The sequence below is a fragment of the Lampris incognitus genome, chromosome 19 (assembly GCF_029633865.1).
Source record: "Lampris incognitus isolate fLamInc1 chromosome 19, fLamInc1.hap2, whole genome shotgun sequence".
Classification (NCBI taxonomy): domain Eukaryota; kingdom Metazoa; phylum Chordata; class Actinopteri; order Lampriformes; family Lampridae; genus Lampris; species Lampris incognitus.
The window spans coordinates 28963113-28989224 of NC_079229.1; the positions used below are offsets into that span (position 1 = coordinate 28963113).

Sequence of the window (26112 nt, forward strand, 5' to 3'; positions counted from 1 at the left end):
ATTCTCCCACTGCACTGCGTCCCCCCTGGTGAAACTCCTCACTGTCAGGTGAAAAGAAGCGGCTGGCGACTCCACATGTATGGGAGGAGGCATGGGGTAGTCTGCAGCCCTCCCCGGATCAGCAGAGGGGGGGTGGAGCAGCGACCGGGACGGCAAAAAAAAAAATCAGTTTATCATGAAATGTTGAGTGGGAAAGAGAGGAGAGGGATTTAGGAAATATATATATATATATATATATGAAAAACATCTTTGTATGGAGGGCAAAAGACAAAAGGAAAGGGCAGAAGAAAGTGGTCTACCTCAAGAAGAGCTCTAGCTGAGAGTAGAAGAAGCGTAGCAGGGCTCTCCGGACGGTGACCTCGGCGTGGCAGTCGTTGACCACCTGTCCCTGGTCACTGAGGTACTCCCCGTTAATACATTTGGTGCCTGTAGATAACGCCACCACCTGGGCGTGCCTCAGGTCCAGACCTGCTGTACAACAACACACACACACACACAGACACACGCACACACACGCACACAGACACACGCACACACACGCACACAGACACACGCGCACACACGCACGCACGCACACGCGCGCAGAGAAAAACAAAAGGTACGGGCAAAGCAGGATTAAAAAGTAAATCTGACAGATAGCACAGACCACGACACCTCCCCATAGCTCTGCTGATGCCCGTTGGTTTCACTTGAAAGAGAGGCATCATGTCCCCCCCCCTCCCCCCCCGTGAAAGATTCAGGATGTTTGTGGGTACATGAGAGGCTGACTGACAGAGTGACGGAGGTTCTGTGCGTGCGCGTGAGCGCGCGCGCGCGCGTGTTATGAAGGGAGCGGCTCGGCATGCTTAGCCGCACGCCATCCTCTCCTCTGCTGCGCTCCGCTCGGCTCTTCGCTGCCACAAATCTCTCCCATCACCTCTGAAAGTCAGGCTCCGCTGGCTTCTGGCAGACCTACGGGCGTCGCGGACGCAGCACATGAGCTTTTATCAGCCTCTGCCCAGATGGCAGAGCAGCGGCGGGGTCCTGACACCTCCGCTGACGAGGAGAGGGGGAGAGGAAGGGAGGGGGGGGGGGACGGATGTGGTGCGCACGAGACGTTAGGAAAGGGAAGAGGGTGGGAAGAACAGCGGAGAGGAGAAGAAAGAGGGAGAGAGGAATAAAAGAGGGAGGAGAGCGAGCGAGGGGCAGCGGGTGAGGGACGGAGGGAGAGGTGGAGCTGGAAGACGTGTTAAGGTTTTTCGCTCAAGTTGACGCACCGTTCCCCCTGTTCAGTTATACCCGGGCTGGAGGAGGATACCTCTCTGGGAAGTTAGTCAGGCGAAAGCCAAGAAAAGTTGAAGAACAAGAAAAGAAGATAAGTGCGAGCTACTTTTATATCAACGCTATACTTCATGAACCCATCGTTGTATCCTCTATACGCAGTGTTTCTCAACCCAGTCCTCAAGGACCCCCTATCCTGCATATTTTCTTTGCAACCTGTTTGTAGTTATTCAACCAATCAGCAATGCATTTTGTCAGACGTTGCACACCTTGCATAATTAAGTGCTGCGAGATGATGGGTCGAGTAAGTACAAGCGGGGCTATCTATGCAGGGTTACAATGAAAATCTGCAGCATAGGGGTTCCTTGAGGACTGGGTTGAGAAACACTGCTCTATAGGGTGGCCACCACTTTCCACTCGAAGGGGAAAACACTCTTTTTTTATTTACAAGGCCACCCTTAATGAGCTACCGTTCAATTTTAGCATCACTTTTAAGAATTAGAAATATGGGACATCATACTCATTCACAAGAACGCATTAGCTCGGATATCCCATATATGAATACCTGCGACGTGCCGTCCATATAAGCAAGGGTGAAAAAAGAAAAAGAAAAAATAACACTGTGAAATGTCAAAATAAAAGTGTTAATATAAACCCTTCGTTTGTCTTCATTAAAAGAGTCGCCATCTTTGGTTCCAGCGCAGCAGCGGTCATTAATTGTGTCTTAGCTTTTTGGCGCCACCTGCAGGTGCAAGCGCGCTCTTCTCTGCGTCGATTCGAACGCATTGGAAGAACGCGCTATCCACCCCGGGCCTTGAACTTGTTCCCTCAGCCCACTACTAACATGCCCAGGGTAAGTGAGCACGCTTAAGAACCAATCACAAGCTCTTTCGTTATCAACGTCATCACGTCCACGTTCACGCAACGGACCTGTACGCTAGCTCCTAGCTAACTATAATTGATGCCACCTGCACTTAGCTAGGCAAGAAGTAGCATTTCGGGGCGACGAGGAAGGCAAGGACTCTGAACAGTGGCGACTACGCGGAACTCGTTCACCTCATTCAGCATGATGTGGCTGAAACCGTTCCCGAGGCAACAAAGTTGCTAAAATTAGTGTAACCGGTTATTTTCTTGCCCGGTGCGGGGTGTACTGCACCACAAGGCGACGTCGCTAACCGCTCGGCTAAAGGGTCAGACCCGTTAGCTAGGGGCTAACGTGTCTTATTAGTAGTTTACATTAGTCTTAACCACGCCAGCAACAACGGTATCTACTGAGAGGCCATGTTCAGCGAAGAAGAGAGTGGAAACCCTCAGTCGAAATCGCGCCGGACAAGGACGCCCTTCATGGCTGGCCCTGACTCCAGCTGAGAAGGAGAGACTTTCCAAACTCCATCAAGCGGGAGACTTTTACAGTAAAGTCGCGGAGGGGTTCACTCGCGAGGAGACACGCGTGGATTTGGTGTTCCAGTACAGTAAGACAACATATTTCTATAACTTCATGTGATGGCTGCTGCTTCATACTGTAACGTGCATGGATTGCGGGTCTGAGCCTTTAGTCGAGCGGTCAGCGATGCCTCCTGCGGTGCGGGCGGTACGGGTTCGCCTCCCGGCCGCGGCAGCTCCCGTGGTTGCGTTGCCCCCCGAATTCGCTACAATACTGTTCGCTAAACTGATGGCGGTCTGATTTAACTGCTGTGCTGCACTGGATGCTTCACTGATGTAAGGCCGCCGTGTCTCATTTACATGTGAATGTCTGCTTTGTGCTATGAAGTGGTGATCTGAGGTGACTGCTGCGCTGCACTGGTTAGACTTTATTCAAGACCTCCTTCTTTACCTTTTGGATGTAGGCCTGTGCGCTGTGCACTGATGTTGAGGACGTTGTATTTGGAGAGAGATTAGTCAGGCCAGAGCAGATGGTCTATCAGCGGCCCTGAGTTGGGCTAATTGTCGCTGTCCATCCCGGTGGTTCTGGATCGATCGATGAGCGAAGGGCGATGTGTGTGGCCCTTGATTTGAAACATTATATCAGGCCATTGTTTCGTTTTTGGTCATTTGTTCATAAAGTCCGCCACTGGGCATCAGTTTTACCTGAATGGCATTTCCTTGACACTGCACTCACCCATAAACATTTGTGCTTGGCACAATGTGTAATTAAGTGTATCAAAATATTTTATGCTTACCCCATCTCAACGCTCACGCACGTGCCTGATGAATACGGAACTGGGAAAAAACCAGCTATGCCCCTCACAGGTGGAACAAGCTTCAGGACTCCCTTAAGTTGGACACATTTTTAACCCTAGAACAGTTGAACCTTCTGTTGAATGATGTGTCCTATAATGAATGCTCCTGTTTCTCTTAATGTCTGCTTTGTCCCTGTGCAATGTACTTGCATTTTCCTTTCTTTTTTACCCCCCTTTTTCTCCCCAATTGTACCTGGGCCAATTACCCAACTCTTCCGAGTCATCCCGGGCGCTGCTCCACCCTCTCTGCCGATCCAGGGAGGGGCTGTAGACTACCACATGCCTCCTCCGATACACGTGGACTCCGCCAGCCGCTTCTTTTCACCTGGCAGTGAGGAGTTTCACCAGGGCGACGTAGCGAGTGGGAGGATCACGCTATCCTCCCCCCCCCCCCCGAACAGGCGCCCCGACCGACCAGAGGAGGCGCTAGTGCGGCGACCAGGACACATACCCCTCATCCGGCTTCCCCACCCGCAGACACGGCCAATTGTGTCTGTAGGGACACCCTACCATGCTGGAGGTAACACAGGGATTTGAACCAGCGACCCCCGTGTTTGTAGCAGCGAATAGACCACCACGCTACCCGGATGCCCCTATTTCACTGACTTTCTCCTTGTGTGACTAAGATCATAGTCAAGTCAACACCAGAGTTAGTACAGCACGTACAAAACGATTCAGATATGAGTAAAAACTGGAGCGGCGTTACTTGGAAAAATGTACAGTAACCCAAGATATGTGACTGGCCAGAGAGAGGTAAGCGGGGGGGTTTTGAAGCATGGCCAAGTTACAGGCGTCCCTATTATTTCCACAACCAACATGCCAAAACACATTAATTGCAACTTAAATAGCACGTTTTGGCAGCCCTTTGAATTACAGGCCATTCATTAAACATCAATAACCGAGTAAGCTACAAGTAGAATAGATGTAACTGAACTATGATTGGTGGTAATTACTGATTATTTTGAATCCTTTGTGCCACAGGAATGAACAGTAATTAGCTGTTAAAACTTGATTATAAAGGTGAATATCAAATTTATGCTAGCTTTATTATGGCTGTGCCATTCAGCAGGATTTCCAGTATTCACCTTATATTCAAGTTTAATGGCTAACTCCTTCCCCGTGACACAAAACATTCAAAATACTTGTGTTTGGTGCAGTGCGATATGGGAATTTGTCCCAAACACTGTCTCATGTAGATTACATTTAACAGCACAAAGCCCTTATTTTACTCATTTATTACTCGGTAATCAAACGTATCAAAGTTAAATGACATCTATTTTACTTGCATATTACTTGGTTATTTATGGCTAAGGAATGGCAACAACCATATTCTTATTTTCATGGATTTTGCCATTGGCATATGGTTTATGGTATCATTGTAGAGATTCCAGGGCCACTGAGTATGAACCTGTCTCGAGGCTTATCCTTTACGGTCTGGCCATCATATTAATGGTGGTATGAGCTCCTGTTGAGGCGAGGTTATAGACATGGCTCGTAATAATCCACTCTTCTGTCACATGAACATGTTACTTACAGGCCACTTACATAGAGCTGAAGTAACTCAAGTGATTTAGCATTCTCCATACCTCCCAAACAATACTGACAGATTTGACAACACACGGTGAAGTTGCATGGACCCCCCCCCCCCGAAAGTATTCGGCCATTACTGTGTCTGCTGGTGTATCGTAGTTGTTATTTTGAGACGGGAGTCTATCACAAAACACATTTACACCACAAGGTGAATCGTCAACATTGCACTATCCCTCCTCGATGATAAAGCAAGTTCAAAAAGGCAACAGACTCTCCCAATTTCATTCCCCTGTTTTCCCCTCGCTGTTCCACTTTGCGATTGTTTGGATCAATTTTGCAGTGGATAATTTCTGCCGTGCTGCTCGCTACCTCGCCATGAAATTGGCACTGAGGTTTCCTTCAGTTTGCAGGAGAGAGGAGGGCACAACGAGAGAGAGAGAGAGAGAGAGAGAGAGAGAGAGAGAGAGAGAGGAGAGAGAGAAGAGAGAGAGGAGAGAGAGAGAGAGAGAGAGAGAGAGGAGAGAGAGAGAGAGAGGAGAGAGAGAGAGAGAGAGAGAGAGAGAGAGAGAGAGAGAGAGAGAGAGAGAGAGAGAGAGAGAGAGAGAGAGAGAGAGAGAGAGAGAGAGAGAGCCCCAAAGGCAGTGCTGTTTTTAAACCAGGAATAATCAGCTGCATCACAGATATACAAAATGAGAGGGTCAAAGGCAACAAGGTAGCGTGCAGTCAAAGGCCCAGGGCACTATTCAAACACAAACACATCTGGTGATTACTTGTGACTCAAGGGTGTCACAAACCTTTGATAACAGCGTTGTCAAGAGGCATTCACATCACAGACTGTGACTTGTATCTTTTCACTATGGCAACTGCACAATACAGAGGCTGTGACCCCAGCCATCAAACTGAAAAATAAAAAACAAAACAAAAAACAAAGTAGACATCCTCTCAATATAGCAACCTGGGAAACCATGGTGTTTAGCTGTCAACTCTATTAACCGGTGAGGTTGAACTGTATCATCATGAACCTCCTCAAAACAAGAAACCAGAAAATGCAGATTATATAGAGAATATACATTGATGATCCAAAACATTATGACCACGTGCCTAATAGGTTGTTGGTCCTCCCTGTGCCACCAAATCAGAGCCAACCCCCCCCCCCCCCGAGTTATGGACCCCTACAAGACCCCTAAAGGTGCCCTGTGGTATCTGGCACCAAAACATTAGCAGCAGATCTTTCCAGCCCTGTAGGTTGCGACATCGATCGAACTTGTCGGTCCACCACATCCCAGAGATGCTCAATCGGATTGAGATGTGGAGAAACTGGAGTCCGGGGCAACACCTTTAACACTGGTCTGTGAGTACGCAGCAGGGTTCGATGCACTGTGTGTTGTGACACATTCCTTCTGTAACCATCACTAACATTTTCTGTGACTTGTGTCACAGTAGACCTTCTGTCGGTTCGGACCAGATGGGATAGCCTTCATTGCTCTTGCAGATCGACAAGACTTGGGCGCCCAACATCCTGTCACCAGTTTGTTGTTTGTCCCTCCTCGAACCACTGTCGGTAGGTACTCACCACTGCTGACCGGGAGCACCCCATAAGCCTCGCTGTTTCAGAGATGCTCTGACCCAGTCGTCTGGCCATAACAATTTGGCCCTTGTCAAAGTCGCTCAGGTCTTTACTCCTGCATCCAACAGGTTGACTACATGAGAACTGATTGTTCACTTACCATCTAATCTACCCAGACCTTGACATGTACCCTTGTTTGGAGATGATCAACATTATTCGGTTCGCCTGCGAGTGTTCATGTTTTGGCTCATCGGTGTAAAAGTCTTATTGGTTTTCAATTCATCTGAGCTGCAAGCAGCATTTCTGCATCAGTTTCAGCGTATATATATGTAGACTATCTTTATTTCAAAATACCTTATATTTCAAAATAATCTAATTATGATTATGCAATACTCATTTGTAGGCCATTATATTCATTTATTCTAGAATACTTCTTTTCTGTTGTCCAATACAAAAGCTAGACTTTCTTTGGGGTAGACCAATAAGTTGTGTACTCTTCCCTCTTCTTAAGACTGCTGTTAAATTTGGATACTACCATGAAAAAAAAATCCAAAATAAGTGAAAATTGGTGAATGCCACAAAATATCTTGAATAGTTTGTACATGCACTGTACAAACAGAGCTATACCCACAAATGTTGTTCCTTGGGCCACCAGAGCTGGGGCAATGGTGGCCATTCTGGATGTTGCTTTTAGACCAACCGTAGCTGGTTTTTTAAACTCCGACCTTGTCTTTTTGCCTTTTTATCGAGTCAATCCTATTTTACATTCTTGTAATTTTACATTTTTTATCCCCGCAAAAATACTGGCAGTATATTTATCTGTTCATTCATTTGCAGAAGCCTGCTCAAGTGAGTCCGGTATTCAACCCTTTTCTCTATCTAATATTCAACATGCACTGGTGTGAGAATTTCTCTCAAGAGAGGCTATTTCAGCTGACATTTATAGTCTGCAACAGTAATCCTTTAATTGTCTACCTCTGTGGTAATGTTCTGGACTTGGAGCAAATATTTTCCACTTTAATTTTAGGCTCCCACAATGGTCTTTACTTTCTAGGGTGTGAGGGTTACAGCAAAGGGAGAGCCTTAGTAGCCCTATTTTAAATTGTAACCCATAAAAATCCTTCATTTGTACATTCCTACTCCTTAGTATCATTTAGTGTTACTTTACTGGCCGCACATAAGTACAATTATGATCATTTCTGGACTCTTAATTGCCACTGGTGCCACACATTTATCATATACCTACATGCTATCTCTGTGCTATTACTCTGAAAGAAAAGCTAATGGAACATTACCTCTGTCCCACCGTGTTGATCCATAGCCTGCTTTGTCTGCACGCTGGCAAAATGGCTTAACACCATGCCACATTACACAACATTACACAGCGCTGCAGCTGCAAACCAGTCATTTGTGCAGTTTATATAGGGGGAGCTGTTGAGAAAGTCTCACCTGAATTTACCTTGTCTTAAAAGGGCCCAGTTTACTGTGCAATTCATAGGGCTAGCTCCAGGAAAACGAAGTGTGTTGCAGGTGTTCCTTCAATCAGTCAATCAATCCGTAAAATTGTATTTATATAGCACCTTTCACACAAATCAAATGTAATTCAAAGTGCTTTACAAGCGACTGACAAAACATGGGTTGTTAAAAATGGATGAAGAGACTAATGCACAACAAGACAACTAAGAAAACAAAAAAAAGTTAATTGAATAAGACAACAATGAAAGATAAATAATAAAGATAATTCAAGTAATAAAGTAGCAAATTAAGATTATGAAATACTACACAAAATAAATAGATATTAAAATGGCAAAAATGTTAATAAAATAAAGTAGAATAAAATAAATTGTAATAATCAATAGTAAAATGTTGATAAAACAAGATAGAGTAAGATAAATAATGATTATGACAAAAATAAAACGAGTATAAATAATAAACCATAAAATTGTAAAACACTCCGTGTTACCTCCGGCTTGGTAGGGCGTCCTTACAGACACAACTGCCATGTCTGCGGGTGGGAAGCCGGATGTGGGTATATGCCGTGGTCACTGCGCTAGCGCTTCCTCTGGTCGGTTGGGGCGCCTGTTCAGGGGGAGGGTGAACTGGGGAATAGTGTGATCCTCCCACGTGCTACGTCCCCCTGGCGAAACATCTCACTGTCAGGTGAAAAGAAGCAGACCCACATGTATCGAGGAGGCATGTGGTAGTCTGCAGCCCTCCCTGGTTCAGCAGAGGGGTGGATCAGTGATCGGGATGGCTCGGAAAATAGGGTAATTGGCCAAGTACAATTGGGAGAAAAGGGGGGGGGGCAATTGTAAAACACTACATAAAAGCCACACTAAATAGATGGGTTTTTAGTTGACGTTTAAAAATATCAATATTTTCAGCTCCTCTCAGCTCCTCTGGAAGGCTGTTCCAGCAGCTCGGAGTATAATGGCTGAAAGCAGCATCACCAAATGTTTTTGTTCTGCTTTGTGGAACAGCTAAAATAGAAGAACCAGAGGATCTGAGGGGGCCTCCCTGGTTCATAAACCAAAAGCATTTCTGAGAGGTAGTCTGGTGCAAAGGTCATGTAGTGCCTTATAAACTAACAAAAGAATCTTAAAATCAATACAAAAACTAACAGGTAACAGTGTAAAGACTTTAAAATAGATGAAATGTGTGCTTTCCTTTTGGTCTTAGTCAGCAAGTGTGCAGCATAATTTTGAATTAATTGTAACTGATTTATTGTATTCATTGGTAGAAAGGAGAGTGTTACAATAGTCTAGTCTTCTAGTTATAAAAGAGTGTGTCAACCTCTGTGTTGCTCAGAGAGAGAAATAGCCTCACTTTGGAGATGTTCTTCATATAATAAAATGCTTTTCTTTGTGACACCCCGCACATGAGCCTTGAAAATGAATCAGATTCAAAAATTACTCCTAGAGTTCTTGCTTCCCGGCTTTGGTTTGGTCTTAGTGCATTTAGTTTCGAGGCCAGTTTCTCTCTATGAGCCTTTGAATCAATGATCAGTACTTCTCTTTTATCCTAGTTGAGCTGTAAAAAAAAAGTCTTTGACATCCAGGGCTTTACATCTCAAATACAGTTAAAAAGAGTAAATTGGCTCAGTGTCATCAGGAGTCACGGCCACATAGAGCTGAGTGTCATCAGCATAGCTGTGGAAAGAGATGCCATGACTACTGATGACACTGCCCAGTGGTAGCGTGTACAGATTGAAAAGCAGTGGTCATGAAATTGATCCTTGTGGTACCCCACAGGTTAAACTCATAGTGTTTGGAGGAGTGGTCATCTGTGGATACAAACAACTTTCTTCCACAAAGATATGAGATAAACCAGTTAAAAAGAACAATCCCAGACAGGCCAACATATACTCACTTAATCCATCTAAAAGAATTTGATGGTCCACACGATGTCCTTGACACCTTCTCAGCCAAAGGGCCAAATGCTAACTCTAACTGGGGAATCGAGATTCATTGATACCAGTGGACCCGATTCCATCAGAAGAACACAACAGCAAAAATAGATTCACAGAAAAACAACGAACGTGTTCAAAATCCCTTTACATTATGTTCAGTTTTCAAGGTCTTTTCCAGGTCCACTACAGGAAGTAAAGAAGGTATGATGGGGAAAATTGATAGAAATAGCCCATTGAGGATATATTTTTCAAATGATCTTAATAGGGGGTTGCTGGTGAGTGCTTTAAACTGGCAGTCATCAAATAAAATCATAATAAGGGAGTCAAATTTAAATGTAAAACAGAGGAAGCCCTGTAAATATGACACGTCATCAAACAAACATGATAACAGTGATGTATCGTTAAACACCAACACCTTAATTTAAAGGTCCTGCATAGCTGTTTCATTTGATTACAAAATCAAGGAGCATGTTAAAGCAGACAAAACTTTTATGTCACTGACAGAGAAAAAGCCGCCAAGGTCAGTATTTAGTAAACTACATTCATATGCCATTAAGTTTAGCAAGCTTCATATATATATATATATACGTATATATACACTACCGTTCAAAAGTTTGGGATCACCCAAACAATTTCGTGTTTTCCATGAAAAGTCACACTTATTCACCACCATATGTTGTGAAATGAATAGAAAATAGAGTCAAGACATTGACAAGGTTAGAAATAATGATTTGTATTTGAAATAAGATTTTTTTTACATCAAACTTTGCTTTCGTCAAAGAATCCTCCATTTGCAGCAATTACAGCATTGCAGACCTTTGGCATTCTAGCTGTTAATTTGTTGAGGTAATCTGGAGAAATTGCACCCCACGCTTCCAGAAGCAGCTCCCACAAGTTGGATTGGTTGGATGGGCACTTCTTTGAGCAGATTGAGTTTCTGGAGCATCACATTTGTGGGGTCAATTAAACGCTCAAAATGGCCAGAAAAAGAGAACTTTCATCTGAAACTCGACAGTCTATTCTTGTTCTTAGAAATGAAGGCTATTCCATGCGAGAAATTGCTAAGAAATTGAAGATTTCCTACACCGGTGTGTACTACTCCCTTCAGAGGACAGCACAAACAGGCTCTAACCAGAGTAGAAAAAGAAGTGGGAGGCCGCGTTGCACAACTGAGCAAGAAGATAAGTACATTAGAGTCTCTAGTTTGAGAAACAGACGCCTCACAGGTCCCCAACTGGCATCTTCATTAAATAGTACCTGTTAGAGCCTGTTTGTGCTGTCCTCTGAAGGGAGTAGTACACACCGGTGTAGGAAATCTTCAATTTCTTAGCAATTTCTCGCATGGAATAGCCTTCATTTCTAAGAACAAGAATAGACTGTCGAGTTTCAGATGAAAGTTCTCTTTTTCTGGCCATTTTGAGCGTTTAATTGACCCCACAAATGTGATGCTCCAGAAACTCAATCTGCTCAAAGAAGTGCCCATCCAACCAATCCAACTTGTTGGAGCTGCTTCTGGAAGCGTGGGGTGCAATTTCTCCAGATTACCTCAACAAATTAACAGCTAGAATGCCAAAGGTCTGCAATGCTGTAATTGCTGCAAATGGAGGATTCTTTGACGAAAGCAAAGTTTGATGTAAAAAAAATCTTATTTCAAATACAAATCATTATTTCTAACCTTGTCAATGTCTTGACTCTATTTTCTATTCATTTCACAACATATGGTGGTGAATAAGTGTGACTTTTCATGGAAAACACAAAATAGTTTGGGTGATCCCAAACTTTTGAACGGTAGTGTATATATATATATATATATATATATATTGTCCTTTCATCACATATGATGGTGGTGGATCACAGCGATTGTCATTGAATTCCTTATAAATCAAATAGAAAATGGCCCGCAATAGCATAAATAAAGGCTCCTTCAGATTAGAGGGTGTAGCCCTTTTGAACGTTTATTAGTACGAACAGTCGGCCTCTTTGAGCACGTGCACTTGCCTCGGCGCCGCGCAACTCGAGCATTTAAAATCTTTCTGCTGACACGCGCACAAAGGGGCTCCTCTCCCCGCATTTTTCATCAAGCTGTTGTAGGATGCGATTATTGAACATCAAAATATGCGGAGCACCCCCCCCCCCTCCCACCCACCCATGACCCCCCCCAGTGGGAAAGAATTAGATAAAGAGCAAAGAAAAAGTATAAAGCTTAGACAGACGTGCGTCTTTGAAAGTGATGATCCGGACTTTGGGCGATAGCGTATCCGTCAGTTTGTATTTAACTTGTTTGAATCTCTTCACTCTCATCTTACTTTGAGTCCCACGATGGATATTTCTACGCATTCTCAGAAAGTCCCATCGCCCGGCTCAATGAAACGGCCTCCTAAGAACCGTCTCTCATTTCCCCACAAACGAGTTGGAAAAAAAAGAAAGAAGAGGACTTTGGATATTTTGGTCATGCGTCCGCTCCTCCCGCGCACCCTGGGGGGGGGGGGGGGACGCTGAGGTTTTTTTTTTTCTTTCCCCCATGTCTCTGAACACTGTTTACCATCTTAAAACACCAAATTCAGATCTGAGATTGATTTAAATGGGATTTTCCACACCATCTGACACATGCGCCGGCAGTTTGCTTTGGCGTTTCCTCTCACAAGTCCTCCCAACACAGCAGTCTGGTGGGTGAGGCTAATCTCGCTCAGGTCAGGGCTAAACTGTCTCAATGGGACTCCAGAGAGGGTAGGGTGGGTGGGTGGTGGTGGGGCGGAGGGCATCTAGTATCTGTCTAGGGTTCAAAGCCGGATGCCGTTTAATATTCCCGAGATGGAGCCAAAGGCAGAAGCCGAGAGAGAAACTGAGAAAGAGAGGTGGGGGCTGAGGAGGGTGGGGTGTGTGTGTGTGTGTGTGTGTGTGTGGTGTGGTGGTGGTGGGGGGTATAGTCTTGTCAAGTTTGGTGGCGCGCCGGCCATTGCCACCACGCCGCAAATACTTAGGCAGCCCTGTGTCTGGATCTTTGAAGATAACACTGCCTATTAATAAACAAACAGAAGCAATTACTTGGAGGCAGAGGAAAGAAGAGGGATTGGATTAGGTCAGACAGAGCGGTGGTCTCACTGAAGTCTAAATTGATGGGCTGCAGCTCTCCAAAGACAGAGGAGATACCGGTCCCATCCTATCCTGGCTGACACCCCCCCCCCTCCACCCCCCCCGCCTGGAGCCCTCCCCGGCAGCCAGCAGCGGCAGGGAGAGAGATAAAGCTCTGCTGTGTGCGAGTGTGTGCACACGTGCGGATGCATGGCTGCGTTCTTGTGTGTGCATGTTTATGTGGCGGCCCGTGTGTGAAGTGTGGGATGTGATTGTCCGTATCCGTCGTATGCATTTGTGTGTATGCACGTCGGCATGTGCCCCCGTATGCCGGTGCAGGTTAGAGCGAGGCAACAGCAATATCACTTACTATTATTACCGTTCGGCATCTGTGAATGGTATCGTGTTAGGATGACACTCGGATTTTTTTTCATATTGTGATACGTGAGGTCTGAAATACTTGGGGAGTATTATTCCGAAAACTAGTTTTGGCTTGATATTATACTTCACATTACCAGATAGAGATGGACTTCAGGTGGATTCTTTAATATGGTACTTTTTGCATATGTAAGCAGATATTGTAATATATATATATATATATATATATATATATATATATACACACACACACACACACACACATACATATATACACACACATATATACACACACACATATATATATATATATACATACATACACACACACACACACACATATATATATATATATATATACATATATATAGATGTATATAACATTTCCAGTGATTATTGTGATAATATTTTCCATATCGCCCAGCACTTGTGCAGGGACTTGTTTGCATGTGTGTTTCCATGCACTTTCCCACCTGACAGACTGTGCGGCACGCTACACAAATCGGTAATGAGACAAAACAACTGTGTCATTTACCATTCATGACATGAGCTACACAGGAAATCAGCTTGGAATAATTGCTCCGTCAGCACATCAGCCAGTCAGGCTTCAGATGAAATTTTAAGCTGGTCTGGTTGAGATTCCCACTCCGGCACCAGGGACTCTTGTCAAAGCTGCCTGAGCATGGCAGGTGGAGTACACACCAGGATGACTGACACTCGCTAACATGTCTCCTTCCCTCAGAGACTCATCTTAGTCAATAATTCATCTGGAAGGTATACACTCTGCTGCAGGTGTGCAAGGTATTTGGGGTGTGCAGTGGCATCTCTCCGTCTCCTCCTTACCTCCCTCCCTCGATTTATCACTTCCCTCTCCGTCTACAATTCCTTTCCCTCCCCCTTTCCCACTCGCTCTTTACCTTCTCCCCTCCCCCCCCCTCCCTCTGTATATTGCACCGCTTCAATAATTCACAGTGATATATAAAAGTCAATGAAATTTGCCATACCTCGGGTCATTACGATGCCTGCCAGGGATTTGTGCCGAGCGTGCGCTGGACTGCAGCCGCCCACCAGTGACCGGTACTTCTCCCTCACCAAGTGAAATATTGAGTCGGCAAACTCCTGAAAGACACAATCGCCTCCTTAATTTCAGCGGTCGCACACATCTGAGAGGGCAGCACAGGTCTCACACTGAAATCTGTTTTTTCCCATTCGCGTTAATTCCCCGGCGGTGGGTTGTTTGCGTCATGTCGCTGACTGACAAGGGCCTGATTTGCAGCCCAGCGCGTGGACAATTAAAAGCTTGAGGTTAAGTGGTTAAAAGCATCCTTTGCTCTTACAGGCGCGCACAACCGCATTCAAACGTCTTGCACTCGCACAGCACGTCGTCGTTACGAGGTAGAAATTCAATCCACAAATCAAAATAAAGGCACTCACAAAGCGGTTAATAAGACTTGGCCTATAACGTATAATAATAAACAGTATGATTACATTTCCCATTGTCAACAGCGCTGTGATCACTTTCCCAGCGCCGGCGAAATTGGCGGTTATTCAGCGTTCTCCGCTCAGACGCGGTGTGATCTGGCACCTCCCTAACAGGAAGCTTTAAGAATTGGACTTTGTATCGCTGCTGCCGTTCGGTTCACACGACTCGTTTTCCATTATACTGTGCAACTTGGTGAAATGACTAATAATAATGATAATAATGATAATCCATCCAGTCAGCATCCAAGCCGCTTTATCCCAGTCGGGGTGGCGGGGATGCTGGAGCCTATCCCAGCAGTCATTGTGGCAGGCGGGGAGCCACCCTGGACAGGCCGCCGGGCCATCACACAGGGCAAAACCAAGTGGAATCGTTAAACGTATATTTTCCCGTTTTGCCCATTTGATGTAGCGCTCAGCAACTTTTAACATCATTCTTTATCATTCTTACAACACACTGTATCAATAGATATATCATCGCGATGTCTATAATAATTCTTTAATTACAGTTATAATCTAGAGACGAACAGATATTTGCCCTAATCAGCTGAAAATCTTTAAATTTCTCAGGTTATTTGTACATTTCTAGCCCCCCCCCCCACATTTACAAACATATATAAATACTTGTGCAATCCCATTCCCATATGTAAACCACTGCATACCAATTGATTCAGTGACCCCTGTAGGGTGATTCATTTGAATGTAGAAGGGCACAACAACAAATTCAATCATGGTATGGTAACCTGATGTACTTTTGTACACATTACCCCATCTTCAAGTACTTTGCTATAATAACAATAGTAATATAATGATGATTATATATATAGAAATAATATATTGCATATAATAAATGGTAGTAATAATAATATAATGTCATAATTATATATATTATATAATATAATAATAAAAGATAATGAACAATAATAATAATGTCAAAGTGATCCATTGTCAGTCAAGAACCTCTGCAGCCGTAATCTACAAGAATTTGGGCCCCAGCTGAAACGTGAACGTACACAGCAACCAAGAATAACAGTTAATGATATAAATTCCCTTTCATTCAACTCGCAAATTGGATATTTACTGTCGGCGCCCGAATGAGAGGAAATTGTCTCGAGTCAAGCGATAATCTTCCCTCAAATCCAGCAAGGTATGCCGCCGTATTTAAGATGCAGCCAGGCACACGGCGAGCTCGACACACACTCAAGAAAACGATTTTGGCTGCTGGGTTATTATACTGAATGAATTGGATTCACTTATATTCCCGAAGTCCTGCATCTCTTGGAAGTCTACGCGAGGACTTGTTGGCTGACTTTCGGGCGCTCGGCGTGGCCGGATCCATTTGTCGCGGTCTCTGTCAAACTAGCGAGCGGCAGTAAAGTTGTCTCTCTGCAACGCCGCACGCCTGAACTAGTTGGAGGATCCGGAGGGCGGGAGTACACAAGTTAGCCTAGTTTCTGCGTCAAAATCCGAGCACGCTCTTAAAAGAGGGCGTCTTTCCCAGTTATTTTTATCCCACGTTAGATACTCGCCGGCCTTTTTTTACACTCTCTCTTGAGCTGAGATGCTGGCAGTGCCGCACTTTTGGTAAACTTTTGTCCTCGTATTCTCGGATGAGCTTCAGCTGTGAAACGCGGCAACTCGACTTGAGACTTTATAATGGAGGGGGGGGGGCGACTGTTCTCTTAGTAATCTCTCTGTCTGTTCTGTCTTAACTATCCATCCACAGTATCTATCTTTCTATCCCTCCATCCACATCAGTGCTAATCACCGGCCGCCCACCCAGGATCACACTGTTCAACAGATGCTGCAAAGGCGTAGAAATCATTATCAACCGCCCCCCCCCTCCTCCCCCAGTTCATGTTATTCTAGTGGTAATTGGGAGCTTAGTCTCCTTGTGGCCCTCGTGCCAACAGTGGAGCATCATTGAATCATGTAGAGAGGCCAAAAGAGAGGGAGCCACTGGGCCTTTTGGGCAGATTGAGCCTCTGATAGCTAAAAGGAGATCAACAGATGCCAGGATGACAGACACACAGAGGGAGAGAGGGAAAGAGAGGAAACCGAGGAAGAGAGAGAGAGAGAGAGTGAATTAGGGAGCATATTGCACTGTAAAGCCCCCGTCAGGCCTGTAAAATCCTCTCACAGTTGGACGTGGTGTGCGGGGTGCTTGCAGCTTGTGGCGGTGACGGTGGGCGCGTGGATGGCGTGTGTCTGTCGTGTGTTCGAGTGAAAATGTATGTGTTTGTCTGTGTGTGTGATTGTGTAGTGCCCAGCATGCTTTCAGGGTAGAGTAGAATAAAGTAGAATAGAATGGAATACAGGAGGGGGAAAAAACAACTTTATTGTGTTTTTAGCAGCCATGACAGGATTTGTCTGGAGAGATTTCATATTTCACAGTAGGTGTGAATTCATAATAAGTTACCCGTGGAACAATTTGTCAGAGGCTTCTACTTTACTAAGGGGTGGTGGGGGGGGGGGACACAAAAAAAGCGTCCAAGACACACCTTTTGCAATGAAAAATGATTAAAAAGGAGGTTAAAAAAGTACCTTACCTGGATTATCGAGCGTGCGTAAAGACGATTAAAATAAAGGTGCTGCTCACCAACACGCCTCCCTGAGGGTGTCGGTCACACTCAGTCACATTCAGTCACATTCAGTCAGCGGGCCATGATGCACTGAACATTATTTCAAGCGTGGACTGGCTTCTTTTTTTTTCCCTTCCTGTTTTTGACTCCTGAGTCGGAGCCAACAGGAGCCACGGCAGCAAGGAGATGTGAAGCAAAACCACACCCTCCTCGTAGCAGAATAATCTCTTGTAAGCAGCTTTAACACTCCAAAAGAAACGGACGTGATACGATGCTATTCGCTACATTATGATGTGATATGATATGACTCGATGCACTTTATTTTTATTTTTTTTCCTGCGGGGAAATCGTAGCGCGCGGCAACAGCAGATATAAACAGTGGGCGGAAAAAAAAAAGCAAATGCAATTCAAAATAGCTGCGCAGAATGCAGTGGTAAGGAGATACAAATGCCGTACACGATTTATCAATGAGCCGTCCGCCTGTGCTACTGTCTAACAACTACATGGCAAATGACAGCCATTAGTATTGTAATTTGGTGATGCTCTGGCTATAGTTTATAAATGCTGATAAAGTAAAAGTGCATGGATCTGCACTGGTACACATACTCACAGTTCTATAGATAATGATCTGTTCCCAAACATATTTGATTTGCTTTGGGGGGCGAAAAAACATCCACTCTGAGAAAACTGATGGACTGAAGATGATGAACATGAACAGAAAAAACAAAAAAACAATAATCAGTATACAAGCTTAGAAAAGCAGTGATGCTTCTGAGAATGCAGTCTTCTGGGTTTTATACTGTGATGGCTGGTGGGTAGTGTGCACGGCATCTCTTATACAAGTAACTGGGATAATAATTCTGCATGCTGGCCGAGCATGGACCACGTAGGCAGGTAGGCCCTCGCAGGGTGCGATTCGCAGAAATGCGCAAAAGTTCCACCCTTTGCACCTGAAAGTGACATCCAATTAATTTTAACAGGCTCTTGCTTGGCTTGGCAGCATCAGCTAGTGTCGTGCATGATCTGAACCCGGAGTCAAGTCCTCCATCCCTGTTAAAGGCCTTTTATTGACGACATTACAAAGGTGAGAGAGGGTGTCAGCCGAGAGCGGCCCGGGAACAAAGGTGGAATAGACTCTGGCACACGGCCCGGCTCCTCTGGTCCTCCCTCCTTTATTCTTCCCTCGCATCCTCTTGTCCCCTTTACTTTCCACTCAGCTCTTTCCTTTCTCGTTTTCTGTCCTCCCCTTCTCCTCCTCTTACCCCCCCCATCCCCTCTAATCCATCTACCCTTTCCTCTCCACTCCCACACTCCTCCTCATCCTCCTCTTTTTCATCCTTGTCCCTTCTCCATTCTCATCAACCCGCTTCGGGGTCTATTTTACGATGCGGGGCGGTGATGTGCCACGACTTACGAGCCAACAGCGAGTCAGAGCCTATCATTTCCTCACTCAGTCAGCCGGAGTGGGGAAAGAACACCATCCGCCCAAAACACGGCCTGACACTAAAAGAGTCGGGAGTATACGGACGTGACTCTCCTCATAACCCATCAGCGCTCTTCTTTTTTTTCCCCCCTCTGCCTGCCTCTGTTTATCAGCCTCGCTTTAAACGTAACTCGGCGTTTGATTATCTCTCCGGTTTTTCCCGATACTTAGGCCCTCCCTCCCCCCCTCCTCTCCCTTTCTCTCTTTTTCTGGCTTTGACACATGGACAAGGACACATGCAACACACACAAAATGTCACACGCATGCATGCACGCACACACACGCGCGCGCGTGCATGCACACACACATGCATGCATGCACGCACACAAAATGTCACACGCACGCACGCTCACACACGTGCATGCACACACACGTGCGCATATGAATACAATGTGGCAAAATCAAGAGTCCACACACAAAAATGAAGCCTAACACACGCATATCAGTACACATACATGCACAGATAAACACGGATCCACAGGGACGGACAGTTGGGGAAACACCGTCGTGGTCTCCTTAGTGGGCCGGTTCAGTGCCACCTTTCAGTGTGGGATATGGCAGAAAAATGGGGCCCAGGATCCCGCAAGACGTCCCCCCCCCCCCCCACCGATGAGCAGCAAGGTTAACGCTGCTCCAATAGCGACAGTGCATCTGCGATTTGTGATTTGCTTAAGATGGATAAAGTTGTTATCGCATAGAAACAAGTGTGATAAATCAAGCGAATTTTAAGCAAACTTTCGAAATGTCGCGAGAGGGCGAGAGAGAGCGCGAGAGAGAGGGAGGGAGAGAGAGAATTCTATTCGTCAACTGGTTTGGAGCGTAGTTTTGTCAGAAGATGGCGCTGTAGGCTACGATACGCGTGGCTGTACCGAATAAGAGTAGAACAAGTCGCAAACCGGAAACAAAATCAGTCGCCTCGGCCGTCTACGAGAAAAAAAAATGGAGAGAAATCCTCAAGAATTCGTTTCAGTTGGGAAAGGTTGCAGTCGTTATTTTCATGTCAGCTATTGCCGGCCACGTTTCATGCGGACAAAGACGTGCGCGTTACGGGAACATCCGGGAAAACGCCGACAGCGGAAACAGCTGACCAGTCACGTGAGTTAAAAGTTCCTACGTCAGAACGTGTTGGCAAAGGCGTTTCCGTGCCCCGTTTAGCGCGTCAGCTCTTACTCGGAAAAGGCGAAAACCGCCTCGAGCGACCGCAAAAGCGTTTTTTGTGACATTGAGGAAATTTTATCGAATTTTGCAATTTCCATAAACCTTTTCTAATGCGATACTTCAAAATGCGCATACAAATATGTTAGGGAAACACAAATGAAGACCTTCGTCAAGGGTTTGATTCACATAAAAAGATTAGGTGGAAAAGCGCCATAATTCTCTTTTCTTTGCAACATTAAATTATTCACTTGAAATCGTATTCTTAATTGAATTATCGTGCCAGTCAGCCATGCAGCATCCAGATCAGACCTTGACAACTAGTCCTTTTTCATTAAGCTGTTGCCGTAGCACGTGCGTTCGTTAAAGTTATCTTGTGGTAGTTTACAGCGATTCCTAAGGCAACACCGGGCCATCTAACGAGAGAGACAATGTGACTCTTTTTGCAGAGATTTGCTTCTGAAACGAGTTTGAGAGGTATCCAGAGTGCCGTGGTACGAACGCGCAGAAACGGCAAAATAATGCTAACGATCATTGTGAAACCTGGCCTCTTCCTCGTGCTCCCTGCAATTTGAAGTGTTTATCCGTCTCTCCCCCTCTCCCTTTTTTACTCCTCCCACCCGCCCCAACTTATCGTGCACACAAATGATTGTGTATCTATCTCAGAGTCACCAACAACTCTCCTGCCGCTCCTCCTTCTGAAGTCATATTGTGCCAGAAACCCAAAATGTCAACTGGGAAATTTTCTCCGCTGGTGCCTGACCCATAACTCTGTGTGTGTCTGATGGCTGGGTTGTGTGCTGTGTGTCAGTGTGTTGGAGGGGCAGACTGTCGGGACCGCTGAATGGTACAATTTGCTTTTGCAAAGGAAATGTTATGGAGGGTAATGAGCAAGAAAGGGGGATTCGAATAGCAGCCGTCGACTACTCTGCAGCTTCACTGATGATTTTTTTTTCTTTTATACTACATTTGTTTATGTGATTCTACACATCCAGTCACAGTCGACAGGGAAAATTCAATAGGAATGGCTGCATTGATACAATCTATTTGCAACCTTGGTTGTCGGCCGTACGTTTGTGTGTCGCTCCCCAACCAACACTGATTCTGATGATGGCTGTCAGTCTCTGAGTTGAAGGGTGCCCTGGTCCAACGTCCAACGTTTGGTAAGAGGTGAGTGTTTCAGTTCGACACTCCTGCCAACCCCCAGCATACAAAAACACACACACACACACACACACACCACACACACACACACACACACACACACACACAGACAAAATACATACCAAAACCTCATCCACAGACACACATGCACATGCAGAAGCATACGGACTACAAGCCACCACCTTATCATCCGCCTGCAGAGCAGCCCAGGCAGCATTAAAATGGGGCCATGTCTTATATTTCTTTATAGAGGTATTTAACAATTCATTCTCCCAAGTTTTAATAGTGTCTCCCCTCTGCTTCCATATCTTACCCTCCCTACCTCCCTCCCTGCCTCTCTCTCTCTCTCCCCCCCGTCCCTTCCCCGCTGCCAAGCATGCAGCTTTTGAAAGTGGATATCTATTCATTTGGTGGAAACCTTGCCTCTGGGGGCTGCTTAGATTCTCAAAGTGCCAGACTCCTTGCGGTGAGACAGATTTCCCTCTTGTTTGTTCTCATTATGACACATAACATTGCACTCACTCCTGAATCGTTCTCTCTCTCTCTCGCTCTCTCTCTCTCTCTCTCTCTCTCTCTCTCTCTCTCTCTCTCTCTCTCTCTCTCTCTCTCTCTCTCTCTCTCTCTCTCTCTCTCTCTCTCTCTCTCTCTGTCCTTTAGATCTTTACCACAAGGAAGAGAAACACAGACATGTCACTGCCTTTTGTAGGTTGTCCTTTCATTGGTTGTTCTGTTGCGTGCCCCCCCCCCCATTCTGCCTCCCCCTCCTCCCTGACAATAACGGAGGGGCCTTGCATCACGTGACAACAACAAAGCGTAGCCCAGAGAGAAGACAAACGGCATACAGAGTTGGAGAGCACGGTGAAACGCTCCAGCACCTCGCCTCTAACAATGTCCAACCTTTTGCTGTGCTGTGGCCAGATGGCCCTGCAGCCCGTGGAACAGATTACGTGCGTACATTGGTGTGTGAACGTGTGCACCGAGGTTTCAGCCTGAGCAGCCGGGCCTTGTCAGTCAGATCAGCCAGCATGGCTGCACCATGCGGCTGTCTGTCGACGGAGAACGAAAGCAGATGAAGGAGCAAAGGAAAGACTGAGAGACAGAGATTGTCTGATTGATCTGGGTTTGGCATGGCTCGTCCCCTCTTGTTTTGCGATGGGTAGAAATAGGAGCGATTTTCCAGCAGCAAAGTGTGACTCAAGCTGAGCTTTGTCATTAGTGTCGAAAAGGTTGAAACCAAGATGATAAGCCTGGTGGATGCAATCAGGATCAAAGTAAGAAAGAGCGGCCCCCGAGATGCCTTAATCCAAATATCAAGGACAACTCTTTCTAGAGATGACACTAAACATAGAATTGGATCATTATCTCTCTCTCTTTCACCCAGCTTTGGGGCCTCATTCTGGCTCCTAATGGGTCTGTTTCTGTGTGAGGAACCACCTGCTCTCTTCAAAACCAGGGGTCATTTTATTCTACAGTAATGAATATGGCCTCCAAACAGACAGACTGTTCAGAGATAGTTCAAGGGTTGACATTGTTGTGGGTTTGTGGCATGATATGTGGACAATGTCACAGAACGGAAAGCAAATTAAATCTTTTTCCCAAGTCTCATCAGACATTTTAGGAAAGAAATACATATATCTGATAAACCTGATCAAACAACCTGGTGGAAGAGAGAAAATGGCACATGGTGTTATTAATGATGATGGATTTCTTTATTTGTATGAATAATAGAAGCATTATCTTGCTAATAGTGTGTCCAATTTAGACAACCATCTTTAAAGTACTTACGCGAAAGAAACGCGGTTCTTACGTTGCTCATATGCAATACATGAATTATTGTGTTAATTCAAAGTAATGAAGTGACCAAACTCAAACTTTTGAGCAAAATTTCACTTCATAAGTAGTTTGATTGCTTTCCTCTTCTCAAAGCCAATAATGCTCTTAGCCCGAATCCAAAAATTAATTCAGGGATCAACAGCCGAATATCTAAGCCAAAACGATCACAGAGCCGCTGAATCACATCCACCAACCACAGATGTTCAGCCGGAGCGACTCTAAAACTCATTATCAGTCTGAATTCTCTTCATCTGATCAAACAAACACAGCCGGAAAGACAACATAGTCGCTATCAGGGCCGGTCACTTCGCAGGAAATGTATTTGGTTTGGTCACAACCGGGGAGCCCACAGGCTAGATCTCTGAGGACAAAGGCTAATATTTCGGGGCTTCCGGTGGCTGCTCACTTCCGTTTCATGTGACGACCTCTTCTCCCATGCGCCCGCCATTGTGTACAGCCGGATTAGCAACTTGAGACGCGAGGGTGGAGTTAAGAGTTGAGAGACCACATCCGCGACCGGATTGTTTCACAAGCGGCTGACACGAGTCGGAATGGTTCTCCACACGATACACAAACGTCGATATTTTTTGTAGGTCAGGGGTCCCCAATAGGCGGCCCGCGGGCCACGTCCGGCCCGTGACGGGTTGATTTATGGTCTGCGAGAATTTTTGGAGAAATGCCAGAAGGAAGATTTTTTTTTATTTCCCTACCAAAAAAAACCCCATTAATTTCTCAGTAAAAGTAAGACTAGTAATATATCGAAAAATCTCTGTTTAAATTATTGTAGCGAATTCAGGGGGCAGTCTGGGAGACCGTCGCCATGGCCGGGACGCGAACCTGTATCTCCCGCTCCACAAGCGACAACGTTAACCAGTCGACTAAAGGGCCCGACCCGTTAGTCAAGGACCAACGTGTCTACTTATCCATGCACGTTACATTATAATACCTGCAACGTATCGACACCAAAACACACTAACGAACAACATGCTGCTGGCGGTTGAGTGGCCCGTGGTTTTAAAAGTGGCCCTAAAAGTGGCCCGCTATGAAAAGTAATTGGGGTTGTAGGTGTTTTAGGTCCGGACGACGTTTCGGCCAATACTTTCCCGCCTCTTTCCCTCCCCACATGGACTGATACCAACGTTTAACCAAAGCATGTTCCCGTAGAAAGCGCTGCCTCAACTCAAACGTGATTGGTCAGTAGTGCTCGAACTAAAATGGAAACCGAAACCGAAATGCTTCCGATACCAAAACCTTTTCTCGTGCATACAGATTATATATTTAAATCTATCTATCTATCTATCTATCTATCTATCTATCTATCTATCTATCTATCTATCTATCTATCTAATTATCGATCTGTATATAAAATCAAGTAAGTTTACTTGACTCACCGGATTATTTTGCTCCTTATTTGTTGAGTACTTGCCCTACCATTGAGTGTTTCTTTTAACAAAGCTATATAATGTAAACTACTAATAAGACACGTTAGCCCCTAGCTAACGGGTCTGACCCTTTAGCCGAGCGGTTAGCGATGTCGCCTTGTGGTGCAGTACACCCCGTATCGAATCCCGCACCGGGCAAGAAAATAACCGGTTACAATGGTGGCAGCGGTGGGATCCGGAAGTGTGCAGATCCTCAGAAGTCTCTTCGGAGTGCGGGAATAACAAAGCGCGAGGGCGCGCTTCCGGGGGGGAGGGTGACGACTGTAAACTACTAATAAGACACATTAGCCCCTAGCTGACGGGTCTGACCCTTTAGCCGAGCGGTTAGTGATGTCGCCTTGTGGTGCAGTACACCTCGTATCGAATCCCGCACCGGGCAAGAAAATAACCGGTTACAATAGTATATATAATCTGTTAATAGAGATTAATTTGGTTGTAATCTGAAAACCTCGTTCGCCGGGTCCTGCCCCCCACCCCCACCCATGGGTCTCTGTTCGGTTCAGAAGAGTACTCTACGTCGGAGTGACCGTGGCTTTAATTTGTTACAGTGTTCATCTTAAAGAGTTAGTTCAGGTGTTTTTGGTGCAGGTTTTTAGGAGTGACCCAGCAGTAGGCATACTGTATCAATGCGTAGACATTATACATTATAACGCAAAACTATATCTTGGACAGCTTGAGCAGAAAGAGAATCAACAATACCAACATGTTCTTATCCTATAGAGCAGTGGTTCTCAACCTTTTTGGGGTCCTGGACCCCCTGCGTATTTTTGATCTACCCTGAGGACCCCTCCACCTGATCTTGGGGGAGGGGGTTGCAATTTGATAGAAACAGTAGAAACTGCATTTTAAATTGCATTATAGCATTTATTCACTCTTTGGGGCAAAAAGAAGAGCTTTCAGTTGTAACTTAGATATAGTTAACAAAACAGAATTCTTATGCAGTAACTTTCAGATATATGTAACAAAACGGAATATGTATTCAGTAACTTTCAGATATATGTAACAAAACAGAATATGTATTCAGTAACTTTCAGATATATGTAACAAAACAGAATATGTATTCAGTAACTTTCAGATATATGTAACAAAACAGAATATGTATTCAGTAACTTTCAGATATATGTAACAAAACAGAATATGTATTCAGTAACTTTCAGATATATGTAACAACAGAATTTTTATGCAGTAACTTTTAACAATGCAAACGGGAGCAAGATCTCTTATTAAAATACAATCAATTACACTTGTGAAACAGATGTAATTAGAGAAAAAAGTCCTGTTACCCTTTATAGTTTAGGTAGATAAAGGTCTCAGTCACATCTGAGTAAAATAATCCTATTTCTATAAATGTCATAGGATCTTTTTTGTTAAAAGATATTTTATTTTCACGGACCCCTTGCAATTACACCACGGACCCCTAAGGGGCCGCGGACCCCCAGTTGAGAAACACTGCTATAGAGTCATATATTGATTTTATTGAAAAAGTGCTGACAAATGACATGCAAGGTACTCTTTGGC

General features: G+C 45.1%; 1 protein-coding gene across 1 annotated transcript in view; it reads right to left on the reverse strand.

The window, feature by feature from the left end:
• Positions 1 to 295: 295 nt before the first annotated feature.
• adarb2 (adenosine deaminase RNA specific B2 (inactive)) overlaps positions 296 to 26112 on the reverse strand; it is a 198784-nt gene continuing 172967 nt past the window's right edge. Inside the window, 2 exon segments of the mRNA XM_056299237.1 lie at positions 296 to 468; positions 14461 to 14575. Of these exon segments, the coding sequence (XP_056155212.1) occupies positions 296 to 468; positions 14461 to 14575 (288 nt within the window).